The 14,552-nt window shown below is 43.4% G+C and overlaps 1 protein-coding gene across 1 annotated transcript; it reads right to left on the bottom strand.

Annotated features, from left to right (window-relative positions):
• Window positions 1–9,947: 9,947 nt before the first annotated feature.
• On the bottom strand, window positions 9,948–13,633 carry LOC121627502 (homeobox protein engrailed-1-B-like). Its single transcript, XM_041966426.1, has 2 exons — window positions 13,096–13,633; window positions 9,948–10,267 (listed from the first exon to the last, which is right to left on the bottom strand). The coding sequence occupies exons 1-2, from the start codon at window positions 13,631–13,633 to the stop codon at window positions 9,948–9,950; spliced, it is 858 nt and encodes a 285-aa protein (XP_041822360.1).
• Between the last annotated feature and the right edge of the window lie 919 nt (window positions 13,634–14,552).

Genomic DNA, 14,552 nt, shown 5'->3' with positions numbered 1-14,552 from the left:
TGCATATCTGGCGTAAATCCAAATTCAGACATTTTTCTGAGATAAACAGATGCAGATTTTGTGTTACACTCCCAACTTATGCAATATTCTGAAGCATGCATGTAAATTAAATGCCTGATCATATTGTGTTGGCTTCTAGAATGTGTAAATATTATAATATGGAGATAAATATAACTTCTGGCATATATTTGCATGATGCACGTGTGTCATGGCCTCACTGCATAGATGAGGAACACACACATACATGACAGCAAAACAGAAAGATGGAGATGAAACATATGCGCACCGAGAGGCTGACGTCAAACACACATCCAGACAGACAGACAGACAGAGTTATGCTTCAGATGGCATGTCGCAGACCACACAATGCGCCGGCTGTGTGTTAAAACAGTTATTCACGGTCTTGCTTTCTGCTGCCCAGATCCAGAGATGAGTCTCCCTGGTAACCTGAACTTCTGGCCTTCGTGTGTGTGTGTGTATATGTGTGTGTGTGTGTGTGACAATGAGTGCATACAAGCATGTAAATACGTCTTTAAGATTGCATGTTTTTAAAAAAATAAAGGTCATGCAGCAGTGTTGAGTCAGAGCTGAACTGGAGCAGCGTGTGGTCAGATTAGCCTGCACTTAAAATCATACTGCGCACGTAATTGTCCGCAAACTTAATTGCTCTTGACTGCAGCAAATTGGATTCACTGTCATAGGTGGAGCAGCCAGACTAAGTGAATATGGGAAGCTTTACTGTCTTTTGTCAAGCGAGGCTTCATAAATAACTTCGACTTCCTCCTCTGGATGTCTGCCAGGGGCTCGTCGCTATAAACTGCTCGAGCTCCGAGGCTTTCTGGGAGCAGCAGACTGCAAAATGGACTGCCGGCTCTTGACCCCTTAAGGAGTTCAGCGTCATATTTGAGCTAATATTTCTGTAAGGGAGAGCTAAAGCGTTCGACCACCCTCCCTCCCGCCACCTGTGTGTGTGTGAGTGTGTGTGTGTGTATGAAGCACTGTCTATTTTTGACATAAAAACTCAATGATTAATAATTACATGCATGTAAATTTGGGGTCTTCTGTATGTTAGTTGTTAAAAAATAGTCAATTGTTGTGTTTGGAAATATAAACTGATACTGCTGATACTACAGACAAACAAACTGTTGCGTGATTGGCTAGAGCTCGTCATGGAGCACAGCCCACATGGTGTTGGTTATAAACGTTAGCTGTTTAAGACGTCTGTCCCTTGACAACATCCAACATTTGGCAGGACCCGTCATTTTGTTAAATTTGGATTGAAAATGGAAGCTAGCAAGCTAGGCTAACTAGCTCTTAGCCGTTGATCCGGATGGTTGCATTTCCAGTTATTAAGGACATAAAGCGCTTGTTCCTTCGTGAGTGAATTTGAATGCACCTATTGTGCGTTGCTTAACACACTCCACTTGGAAAAGCTCGGAAGCTTATAACTTCAGCTTATACAAACACATGCATGCACGCTCGCACACCAAAGCGCCGCCCCACATTCATCAAAGCGCTCGCACGGCGATGGCGCTCCCATCATGGCTGACAGCGAGAAGTCTTCCCATACGCCGGGTGGCCGCAGAGGGCCCCACGCACGGATGACATCAGCGCTCAGCCTGGTGGAGCCCGTGACAGCCGTATGTAAATTGAATATGACTAATCGCTTCCCCGCATCACCTCCGGGCCGCCGCGATGAAAGACGGAGCCGGGGAAAGCAGGAGAGGGAGATCTCCACGAGCGCGTCTGCTTTTGAAGTGTGAGAGGAGGGTGAGAGGTTGGCCAACCAGATGGACAACAAATAAGTCAGCCATTGTTTCATTTATAAAAGTCTATTACAAAAAAAAAATTACCTCTACCACACACTAAAACAGCAAACACTGTAGTCACTCAACACAGCGCTCCATGCTGGAGTGTTAGCAGTGATCTACAGGGGACACACGGAGGGCTGTGGTGTCTGTGCTCTCATCACTTAACAGCTGAGCTGACCAACATGACAACCTCCCAAAAAATGTGGCGCGTCGCTCGAACCGAAAAGCCCCCTTTTTTTTTTTGAAGCGTAATACCTCTCGAGGGGGGCGGCGGATGGGAGTGAGCTAAATCGCTCCCCTCGTCGAGGACCAGCTTCTTCTCACAGCTTTGGTTTCCTCAAGTGAAGCGGTTCACACACACACACACACACACACACAGCGAGAGAGGCAGTGGGAAGATAAAGTGCTTCCACATGTAGAAGGCATGAAGAAGAGCCAGAGGTGCATGTGACCACCCATACAACAAGGGGATCCCAGGTGTCCTTGCCTTTGTTCTCAATCTGTTTGTGTGTGTGCAAGTGTGTGAGCGTGTACACACCTCTATCACAAAGAATTGGTGTAAGATCACACACATTACCACATCTACATATTCCATATATTATAAATATCACATGATTTTTGAACAAACCTCTCTTTTTTTAAGCACAATCTCCCGCAGTAGGTCTTTTTTTTGCACCAGTTTGTTGTTTTGCAATCGAGCTTCTCGCTCTGATTAATGTGCCGCATGTGATGACTTCTTTCGACGCAGATGAAGCACATTAAAAAACACTCGGCAGCCGCCTGAATTGAAGTGTTGTCTGCCACATAGCTGTGGCTGGAGATGCACTGTCATTTCCTGACGCTTCCTTTTTAATTACAGCGGAATAACTGTCCTTAACTGCGCCGCCTACTCAGTAGCACGCTATATATTGGAAAATTATATCCTTACGTTTTGGATCGTCTTTGAAAAAAAAAACAACAAAAAAACCCGACTTGGTTGAAGTAGGTTGAGTTCACAGGAACCAAAAAAATCTCATTTGCTACCCTATATGACAGATTTGAACATTTGATTTATGTCAAAACAGTAAAAACACTCGCTTCATACAAGACTTCATAGAGAAATTGCAGTTTTTAGAGATATCTGAATAGATGTTGTATCCTTGGAAAAAAAGAGTCTCTGGGAGAGTGGAGCTTGACTTCATGATGCAAAGGAGCATCTTCATATTCATAGATTTGTTTTTTTTTATATTTTTACATAATTGATTTCTCCACACAAATTCACCGTGCTACAAATAAAAAAACAAACCCGAGATGTTGAGAAAGCTCCCTTGACTTTTGGCCCGAGCAAGTCAGTTTGCATTATATACAGTGTGTTAGTGATGCCCCCTCCGCCACCTCCACACCCCACCCCCTCAAATCACCCCCTGACGGGCAGAGTAAACAAGTGGCGCTGTGTATATCCTCCATGTAATCTGGATTTAGCTCGGTGAGATCACGGCTGTTGGAGCAGAGAGCCCCCTGGACGTTCAGCTGCATTGTGGGAGGTTCCCTTTCAATGCCACCTTTGTCTTTGTGTGTGTGTGTGTGTGTGTGTGTGTGTGTACGTGTATGTGTGTGTGTGTGTGTGTGTGTTGATCTGAGACTGTCCAGTTGACAGCCCTCAATAAGTCCTGAGTAAACTTCCCCATGGTGAGAACCCGTCTTGGTATATGTGTACTCCTGAAACAAACTGGGTTAAATGGTTTGAAAGTCATTCTGAGGGTGTCTTTGAAAGCTGATTGGTCTGACGTGCATGCTGTCACACACACACACACTGTGCAAATGTTATTCCAAGTCAAGTGCAAAGGGGACTTGACCCCTCGTTGGTTCACAGACAAAACAAAAATATTTGAGCAGAGTGAGGAGCACCACTGCCTCTTCTTCATCCAAATTGGAATCTGTTTTTTCACATACCTCTGGAAAAAATCAGCTGTTGTCGCTGTATTTCACTCTGCACAGAGAAACAACTAACCACACAGCTAAAACTAAAAAGCCATTTAGTGTTGAGCTAGCTGGTGAGCTTAAGGAACCCCAAAATGTTCAATATTCACTCAAAAAAAAAAAAAAAAAAAAAAGGAAGGAAACATTGGTATGAATAAATCACAGCAAATATATAAAACACAATTTGTGAAATAATTGAAATTATTATTGAACTGATGTTTATTGAATTGTAGCCATTTTATTTCAAAATGCTCCTTTTAAAAGTTAAAAGTTTTCTTTTCATGTTGGCATTTTCCCCAATAACAGTTTTATTTCATCTCAAGTTTTCTTCCATAATGTCACTTTTCTTAGCCGCCCTCTCACCTTCCAGCCAATCACGTGCCTCCTGCCTTTTAAGCTAGCAAACTCAACAACTGCTACCAGATTTAGCCGGTTAGCTCCTGTTAGTCAGAAACAACAATGTCAAAGTAATTCGCAGTCAATTATGTGACTGCTGCTGTAAATAAATGCAGCACACAGACACGTAACTAAGCGCTTAAGGTTGCTACCTACCTAGCTGGTTTACTAGCAGAGAAATTACTGTAGTAAGAAAAGAGGCATGCAAATCAAAATGTAGCAGATGTAACTCTGAATTAATTAGCTAACATTAGCACTTTGATGTTATTAGCAGAACTCCAGTTGGCTAGTTAGCCAGCTAGGTCGGTAGCATGGTCACCTTGTTAAGCTAAATAAGTAAAAAGAATTGCTAGTAACTCTGTCTGGGTGCTGTGTTTCTATGTAGCTGCAGTTATTTAATTCAGAATCGCAGTGACTTAGTTGCTGCTTTAGCTAACATTTGCTAACTGGCTAACTTTGGTAGCTGCTGTTAAGGTTGCCTGAGAGGCAGGAGGCATGTGATTGGCTGAAAAGGTAAGAGGGCAGTGACAACACCATAAAACCATGGTATTAAATGTACCATAATGAAAAGATATTATAAGTGGCATTAAATAAAATTGTTACTTGGAAAAATGACATGAAATAAAAAGAATTGAAAATAAAAACATCAATTATGAAATAAAATAAACCATGAAATTCAGTGACTGAAAATAGGAATAATGAAATGACATTTTTTTTGCACTGAGTTGAGTTTTAATATTTTCTCAAATTATTTCACAACTGATTGTTTCATTTGTAAGTATATTTAATAAGTTCACATGATTTATTTCCTAATGATCTATTTTTTTTAATATTGACCACTTAGGGGGTCCATATTAGCCACAGCTAAACTTAGCTGAAGCTAAAGCTAAAGCTAATTTTTTTTCTTTCTTTTTGCCATAATGATTAGGCAGTATAACATTTCTGTCTGTTACACAGTGGCTCTCTGCCACTGAAGAGCAGTCAGCTACTCTTTGCCGTATCATTTTTTTAGTAGATATTTTTGTTTTTAAGATCTTTTTGAATTAAAAAATGCAGCTTTTACTTTTTTGCGTCTTAAAAATTTGAAGTCCTCAGACGTGGCCCAGCAGATCCAGCCTGCCTGCATGTGTGCATACTTCCACCGTCCATGTATAGAAAAAATAAAAACAAAAGAAGAAGCTGAGATGCTGAAGTTTGCTGTGGCCGTTTACTATGTGCCAAAGACCTCGCCTGACTGGTCGGCACGCCTGATTAAAACACGCGTTTAATGAAACAAACGAATGCTGTGTTGCATCGTGCAGCTGGATAAGCTGCGTAATGCCGCTCACATAATTTTCTAGTTGTTAGTCCAGGAGGAAAATAAATAAGAATGGCTGGTCTTCTTGCAGCACGCTTATTTTGTGCACAGTGTGGCAAATTGTGCGATTTCGCATGCAGTCTGAATTCAAAGAGCAGCCTGACGTGGGACCAACCGGGCATCTGCAGAAATTTAGGAAAAAAGTTGAAGAGGAGACATGAAGGCCCTCTCTCTTTGTCTCCCTCCCCTCCTCTCTCCTCTCATTGTGGAGGCAGCAGCTGGGACGGAATTACTCGAAACTTCTCTACTTAGCACCACCACCGTCACAGCGTAGTGATCTAAGAAGCTCTTTTAAATGGGTCTGTGTGTAAGCCCAGTGTCTCTTTTCCTGCCTTTTTGCACATGCTTGTATGTCTCTGCATGGGTGCATTTCATTGTGTGTGTGTGTGTGTGTGTGTGTGTGGCTGTATCTTTGTCTCTGTAGCTATAATTGTTTGTCTGAGAAAGGCTTTTACGTCCTTGTTGACATGTATTTTCCAGCAGCGTGTATCACACAAAATAAACAACACTCTCAACGCGTAATTTGCATGTACTGGTGATGTCACCACCCCCATTTTTGTCTGACTGACAGGTGGTTAGCCTGCATGTTTCTGAAGGGGACCCCAGTGTCTGTGCTGTTTGTAGCACATTGAGATTCACATATACAGAAAAATTATCAAGATTTTAATTTCTTTTCAATATAACTTAACTTTTAACATCAGTGCACATTAGATAAATGACTTAGCTATATTGTATATGCTTGAAAACAAATGAAAATAGAATTATTAATGTAAATACTGAAGTATTGTGGGATAGTCATTGGCCTCTGATTTAAATCAAGGTCGCCAGTGTCATTAGATTTCATCAATCAAGAGCGCAGATCTTTTACTCAAAGTAGAAATACCACAATGTAGGCAAGTGAAAGTCCTGCATTCAGAATATTACTCAAATGATCTTTGGAAAAATGTTCAATTATTATGGACTATGTTGTATTATTGCTTTATTATTTTAATGTTGCAGCTGGTAACAACCACTTTATATGCTGTTGGGTAGTTTGATCTCTTTACAGTGCATCATATTTGTGTGTGTGTGTATGTGTGTGTTTGATGCCTCATGAATGTAACTTTCCTAATAATAAAACTCTTATTTAATTGGACCTAACTCGAGGGGGTTTGCGGTGGCACATGCAATGCACAGCAATGCAATCTCTGCTGCAGCTCCTGGATATTATATAACATTGTTCTCGCTTGATGCTGATTGTGCTGCGTTTCGTGCATGTGTGCTACCTGCTCTGAATCCAACTCTCTCCCCTTTAAACGGTAGAGATTTCCAGTGTGTATTCTCCTTTTATTGCTTTCATTTGCATATAAATTAAATCCATATTGTGCCTGCGAGGCAGACTATGCTAACTATGCAAACGATCCCTGGCTTTTCTTTGTTTTACAGATAAACCCTCGCCTTCCTAAATGACAAGGTGGGAGGGGGAAGAGAGAAATCCTCTCGCTGTTTCATAATTGTATGAATTTTAAATACATTGTCACAGGATCCTCTTCCGCATTCACAGCAGGGAATGGAACTATCATTATAATATTAGAGCTGTAGGGTTAGCTGACCGTGAAGAGCCCGGCAGCCTCTTCACCTCTGCTCACACATGCAGGCCAGATGGCAAAGAGACTGGATTTAAAAACACATTAGCTGCGTGTGTGTTTTCTATACATAATGTCAACCTCTCATTTAATTCCCAAAGACAAGAAAGTACATTCAAAATGGCATGATGAGAAGCTGATGCAAAATGCTTTTTCTGGTGCAGAGAATTAAAACTATAGCTTTCTGTGGCAAAACATCCATAAAGTTGCGTCTGATATTTTTTTTTGTCACACTTCTTTGCATATTCAATCATAAATTTCAATGAATTCTGACATTAAATTATTCCCATTATTGCCCTGGACCCCCAGGAAACCCCTTGAAGGACCCCTGGAGGGTTCCTCTGCTGTGGAGGTGCTGCAGGGAGGCCTGACAGACAGTTTACCTGCACCAAAGCTTGGTGCCAAACTGCTTCTGTCTGCAATTCAAGATAGAAAAACAAGAATCCAGACTTCAGCTCTGAACTTTCCTATTTAACAAAAATGGCAATATTAAGAATAAAAATCGTGTTTTTTTGCCAATTTTAAGGCCATTTTGCTCAATGCAATTCAATCACCAGGCGCTGCACACATGCCCGGCCTGCTCTAAAGCGTTATGCATCTCCATGAAGAGACAAATTAAATAAATAAAGCCAAATTTTAAAGATGAAACCTTAATGAAATCTGAGACCTGCAGAATAACCTGCCCATAAACTACCGGCGGAGCCCTGCTCGTCATTATTGAAATCAATTATTAGCACGCTGCGCTGCGCGCTTATTAAATCTCTGCTCTATAGGCAGAGCTGAACGCAAACGCAGCGGCGACGGCAATTGAAATAATTAAAAAGCCTGAAACGCGGAGGCCGTGAACTCCTCCGCCGCAGACCTCTGCAGGCTTGTTAGCTCTTAATTAAATAATCCGATCCGCGATCAGTTGTATGTGAGCGACGTGACAAACAGAAATAATGTACATGACGCCACTCTGTGCGGCTGGTGTGCCGCGCCTCTTCAGACGTCCTCCTCAGATTATTCCCCTTCTCAGAAGATCAAAGGTGCGTATTGATGCGTTTGGAAGAAAAACTGGATTCTGCCAGCATGGCAAATTACTCTGCACAAACAGTGGAAGCTTTAAAAAAGAAATCTCAAGATTTGCATGTAAAGTTTTAGCCTTATTTTACACAAGATGTCTTGGTAGGAGGGACATTTTTGCGCTGGGATTCATATTTGGCTGAAAATAGAGTCAGTGTAAACATGGAGCACGAATAAGGAAAATAGGGGAAGAAAAAATATGCCTAACCACGATTTTTTTTCCTGACTATTATAAAAACATTGTTGATGTTAGAAATAGAATGAATAATTTATTTGAAGTCCAGTTTTGCCTGTGAAAGACCTCGCCCTGATCAGATATAAATATGCATCTCCTCAACCTCACCGCTGGAGATGATAGCCAGTTTTCACACCAGTGCCACTAAAATTATTAGTGTTTGTGTCTGAATTTTAGTGTGTTTTCCCCTCCAATGCCCCCTAAAATAATAATTAAAAAAACTCCCATCTCTTATTGGCATAACAGCAGTTAAACAGTGCAAACAACTTTCACAAAATCAAGCTTTTTTTTTTTTTTTTTTGCAGAGACCCTTAATTTTGTCTGCTCTCGCTGACCTTCAGACACACACACGCCATGTCACAGAGTTCACAGCCAGGCTCTGTCAGACCCGAACCTGGGGTCACATGAGGCCAAGCAGGCTGGAAAGAAGCGTTTCCCCCTCTGGACCGACAGACATGCATTCATGCCATTAAAGCTCCTGCAAGAGCGAAAGTGTAGCAGAGACAATCTATTAAATGCCTCAAATAGATTAGCAGGAGAAATGTTATCTGTTGTGGAGACACAAGCGGTGTCGTATAGTGAAAGATGAACTGTGAGTGTGTGTGAGTGTGGGTGTGTGTGTGGGCGTGTGCATGCGCGCCCTATTTTCGTATTTCAGCCTGTCTTAAATATGAAAATAATGCAAATGTTGAATAATCCACGTGGACACACCTCTGCAGCCAGCACGAATTGAAAAGCCTGTTCTTCATTTTGCTCCTTTAAATTTGCTGCATGAATTTTTTATAGCTTTATTTTATGTTCATATGGGCATTTTATAAGAATGTTGGGAGGTGCAGTTAAAGCCCTGCTCGTTGTGTGGTTTCAGTGAGAAAATAATAATAATAATAATAACAGTTTCGTTTTAACAACCTTCCTTCATAATTTTCTGCTTAAAAAATTATATTAGGGTGTTAAAAATCTGTATGCTGAATAATAGTTTTTAATATGTTTATCCCCCCAAAACGCGGTCCAGCGCTTTTATAGCGCAAAATCTGCGGAAACGAATGAAAGAAAGGAAATTGTAGGCCACCCATCTACCGTTCTCTCTCTTTATTTCAGACTACATGTGAACATATTAAAATCTTTGGCTTGTTTGAGTCTGCGGGCTGTTGTGTTGAAGGAAAATGTGGCGCAACTATGGGAGACGGGGAGGGGGGACCACAAAAACCTATAGAGCCGATTCACATCCTAAAAACAATGAGAACAGGCTGAAAGGATCCGGATGAGAGATGAGCCTGAAATTAAATATACTGTATACAACATGGTAACTGTGTGGCTATATAAACTTTAATAACGATCGCTCATTTATATAATAATGTCCATATACTGTTACCGTCAACAGAAATCTGTGTTTTTAAATAGCGTTTCCCCCACTTCCAGTTCTTTTATTATTTTTTTTATTATCTCCAAAAGCCAAAAGAGTCCGGATGCGGCCCTCGGCAGGGAAAAGTCCGGGCCGCTCACTCGCTCTCCTCCTTGTCCTCCTGCACGGTGGTCGTCGAGTGGTTGTACAGTCCTTGCGCCATGAGCTGCAGGGCCAGGCCGTTCTTGTAGCCGGTGGCCTTTTTGATCTTGGCCCTCTTATTCTGGAACCAGATTTTGATTTGGGACTCGTTCAGGTTGAGTTCCTGGGCCAGAGACTGTCTCCGCTGCTCCGTTATGTAGCGGTTGGCCTGGAACTCGTTTTTCAGTCTCTGCAGCTGCTCGGCCGTGAACGCTGTCCTGGGCCGCTTGTCCTCCTTGCTGCTCTTCTTCTTTTTCAGTTTCCGTGTCCTCGGGCCTGGTGTGGAAACAACAGTGGGAATAAAATATTTATTCTACAGCTGAACCACGAGCACAACGATCAAATCTGCTGCTTGTATCGACTAAGCGTCCCCCTGATGAGCGATGATTGCGCCTTATTATCTGTCAATATGATCAAATGTAGGTCACCAAACCGGCCCGATGCTCTGGTCAGTGCGTAAAGCGCTGTAAATACTGTCCTGACTGCATTTATAGAGTGATTTCACCGCCATCCTGAGTGTGTTGCTTCTCTCCAGTGCGCGCCTTGAGTTTGGGCTCAGGTTACAGCAAAGCCACGGCCCACCATTGGGCCTAAAACCAGGTTTTAGTTCCAGCGTTCAGTCTGAAAACCTAAAGCTACTCAGTCCAACCTGCACAACACAACTAAATACCACAGTTCAAATGCACTGCATGCTGCTGACTCAGTGCAGTGTGTGGTCGAGTGTAAATACACATCAGAAGGGGAGGATTGCAGTACCCCCCCCCCCCCCCCCTTTTTATGAAGAATATTAAAATATTGACTTTTTTTCCTCCGCCGCGCATTACACCGCGGTTGCAATGCCTTACAATAACTCGTGCTCATCAATTAATATCATGGAATCTGGTCTCGTCATGTCAAAGATGCTTTACTTTACTCAGACGATGACAGAACAAGGCCTTCATAGCAGTATCCTACTGTGGGTCAGTCATTTCCTGCAGCTTGTAAAATGAATCGGCTGGTTTTGGGGAAACAGTGCAAACATCTGATCTGGAGATCTGGGCCGAGTGGACCCGAGCAGGCCTCCGTTTAAAGCCGAGCACAGGCCCGTGACATGTGACTCGTTCCCGCGCCAGAACAAGCAGCAACCCGCCGCCACGGTTCATGTGAAGTAAGTTGCTTTTGACAAGAGTCCCACTGCAGACTTCACAGCTCCACACCAGCGCGGATTTCTTTGCAAAAAAAATAAAAAATCCTGCACGATTCACGGAATCCACCCGGGCCGTGATTACTTCATCATCTGAACGTGGCTGCAGCGCCGCGTTGACGTGAAGACACATCTGGCCGAGATGCGTGCGTCAAAATAAGCTCAAGCGAAAATGCATCGGCGCCTTGGTCACACAGCTCGATCTGCATTAGAGCCGTCGTTAGATAGCCTGCAGTTAAGCTAAGTGCCCGCACTGTGAGGGGATTTCAAGACGCTGCAGTCAACGCATTGTGCAGCCAGACACGACTGACATAAGGTGACATTCATTTTATACAATGGCTACCACGCAATTAAAGGGAGGCTGCAAGGAAGCAAGATAATCCAGCCTGATAGCGTGCAGGCCAAGAAAAGCAAAGAAATAATATAAAATCAATTTAAAAGTAAAGGGAGGGCCTCTGACCTTCACCCGTCATCACTGACGGCACTATCATGACCAAGTACAAACCATCATCAGGCATGTACTGATTAACACACACAACCTCAACATAGCCGACTTAATGTTATTGTTCAGGTTTCTACACCACATTAGAGCAAATTATGTAGTATTATACTCAGGATGGAGTTTGGATTTTATTGTGTGGTCAGTAGTTTGTTTGTTTTTGTCTGTTATTATCAGGACACGTTTTGTCCCCTTTCAGATGTAAACTACAAGCTGATGCATCCAACTGTGTCACCAAACACTGAATGAATCACCCTCTGCAACAACATGAGCTGACAGTCAAAGCATTCGGCTTCAAAGGCGGCAGGATTTGGATTGAATAAATGCCAAAAAAACAAAAAACAAACAAACAAGATAAAAGATTGTAGATTAAAGCATTCTTTAATATTATCCCATATTTCTTGGTACACTGGTGTGTGTTTTTTTTTTTTTTAATAAAGCACAACAGTGGAGGAGATTCTACATCGCCATGATTTATTAGAGCTTTTAAGCCACTGTGAAGTCAGAACACTCAAGCTACTAATTGAGAGAACATATTAAACACTGCATATAAAAATAAGCCTTAATTTATTTGGGTCAAATATGGTGGAAAATCAAATCTGGAATAATGTTCTAATCTTTCTTTTATTTTGAAATGACACCTATTATTGGCTGATGGGTGGGATGTCGCCATTTATAAGTCGCACCACTATATTTGTGTGATCGAATCACATCCTAATATTCCGGACATGGCTGATGTTTTTGTGCTGTAGGTGTGAAATATCAGAGCGCTGCGGCCACGCAGTGCGCGCTAAACCCAGATTCTGCAGCCTAATGCGACTACTTTAGCTCCATTTTGCACAATTATCACCTTTCCTTGTATTTTTGAGAACGTGTGCTGACGAAGAGAGAAATAGCAAAACAAATCTCGACCAAAGAGAACAAACTAAATTTGCCCAAGACGTGGAGGCCTAATTTTACATTTATTGTAGGAAACTTCGGCGCATAAAGTGATGAAACTGCACAGAAAATTACGCCGATTTTTGCGCAGACCAACTATAAATACCCTGTTACAGATATGCGACACTATAGTCCATAATGCACTTTTCTGTTGCCATCTGTGTGTGTTTAACCTCATGCTTCCCCTGTACACTCTATTTCCTTATGCGTAATCATGTTTATTCGGTTCATGGCTGTTTAATATTTTATTTCACACTGACGCTATTTAAAAAATATCCTCGAGTTTTGATTGGCTGAATTAAAGCCAAGGGAAACACTGCAGGAAAATTAAATATTAATATGCAAACATTGAATTGCCTCAAACGAATAACAGGTGGACAAAGATTTTTTTTTTTTTCTAGAGCAAGTGTGCTGGACGACAGAGAAAGTTCCCCGGCATCAAACACCCCAGGCGGCATAATTCGGGGACTACTAGCGCCTTACCAGATGAGGGCCGGTCCGAGTACCGTGTACAGTAAACCCAAGCGGGCCACAACAGCGGCTGGCTGTCCTTTGCGCCTGACGATCCTCCATTGCCGCCGCTCATAACCATTATTGACGACGGGCTGTCTGCGTATCTGCCCGTCCCGTTGCTCGCCGGCTCGCCCTGTTTCGACGAGTTCTGCTTGGACGACGGCGAGGAGGACGTGGACGAGGACGACGAGGAGGAGGGCGACGACGAGGCGCTGTCGCTGCTGCAGTTGGAGTCCAGGCAGAGGCTGCCGGCGTGCGGCGGCCTCGCGCCCAGCGGGTTCACGTTTTCTCGGCCCGGCGTCTGGCTCCGCTCGCGGTAGCTCGCCTCCTTCCTGCAGCCGAAGTCCGGCCGGAGGATGTTGTCTATGAAGAAGTTCGTGGTTCTGTGGGCCTGCTGAGCGGCCTGGTGGGGTAAAATCATGGGAGGGGATGGGAGGTTCGGCGACAGGGACATGCTCTCCTCCTCGGTCGAGTCCCGGCTGCTGCTGGGCTCCTTCTGCTCTTCCATAGCTGGTGACGGTGAGAAATGTTGGCCTCTCCGCGACAAACTCCACTTGTTGCTCGCTCTCCCGCCCCCCTTCGGTATCCAATTTAGACGGGCAGCATGTAAAAACAAGCCGCCTCGCAAGAATAAAACGAATAAATACCTGTGTTAATTTTTAAAATCACCTACAGCGGCGACATGTCGTCTCCTAATAGCGCTCCGAGACCTGGCATAGCGAGCGGCTCCACGTTACAACCAGTGTCCGTGCCTCCCTCCCCGGCGCAGCATAATATCTGTGTTTCGCTCTTCCTAAACTCTCCTAAAACCGTTATCTCCCCCCGTGTGTGTGTGTGCGTGTGTGTGTGTTTTTTTCTTTCCTCTTACACCCAGCCGGAAGCACGTGTGCGCGTACACACGCGCGGCGGGCCAATCCGGCGCCGAGATCGTCCCTGTCACGATTGACGGCGCCCAATGAGGGCGCAGGATGCGCTGCGAGCGAGAGCGCGCGCGCGCACGGCCCGCGCGTAGTTCGATCGGGTTTGCCGAGGCGCACGTGCGCACACATGTACACGGCAAAACAAAAACAACAGCGGGACAGACGGTAGTACACAGGGAGACAGAGAGCACGTTTCTGTCAGTTAAAGGCGCTTTATTAAAACACATTCAGGGTTTTATGGACTATATTTCCGTTTAGTTATATGAAATGCAGATTAATTTATAAGAAAACAACAAAATCAAATGACTTTTTTGAGAATTTAGATTTTCGCGTGTGATAACTCACCGCCTACAGGCTCATTACCGGGCAGGTGTGTCGCCCCTCTGCACAATGTTTGAACTGGCCTCGAATTTCATTTTCCAGATATTTGACTGCGAACGCACAAAACAAAGTTTAGACTAATTAGCCTAAATATGTCTAAAATTAAGGTCGTGCGTGGATGAAACG

Source organism: Chelmon rostratus, chromosome 24 (assembly GCF_017976325.1).
Source record: "Chelmon rostratus isolate fCheRos1 chromosome 24, fCheRos1.pri, whole genome shotgun sequence".
NCBI lineage: Eukaryota > Metazoa > Chordata > Actinopteri > Chaetodontiformes > Chaetodontidae > Chelmon > Chelmon rostratus.
This window is presented reverse-complemented; position numbering and strand designations above follow the sequence as displayed.

What these genes read in the sequence shown, in the direction of transcription:
- LOC121627502 (XM_041966426.1), bottom strand. Translation starts at nt 13,633, where the DNA reads ATGGAAGAGCAGAAGGAGCCCAGCAGCAGCCGGGACTCGACCGAGGAG. An exon ending in CTCGGACCGGCCCTCATCTG is followed by an intron (nt 10,268 to 13,095) that starts GTAAGGCGCTAG and finishes TTTCCACACCAG; the next exon opens with GCCCGAGGACACGGAAACTG.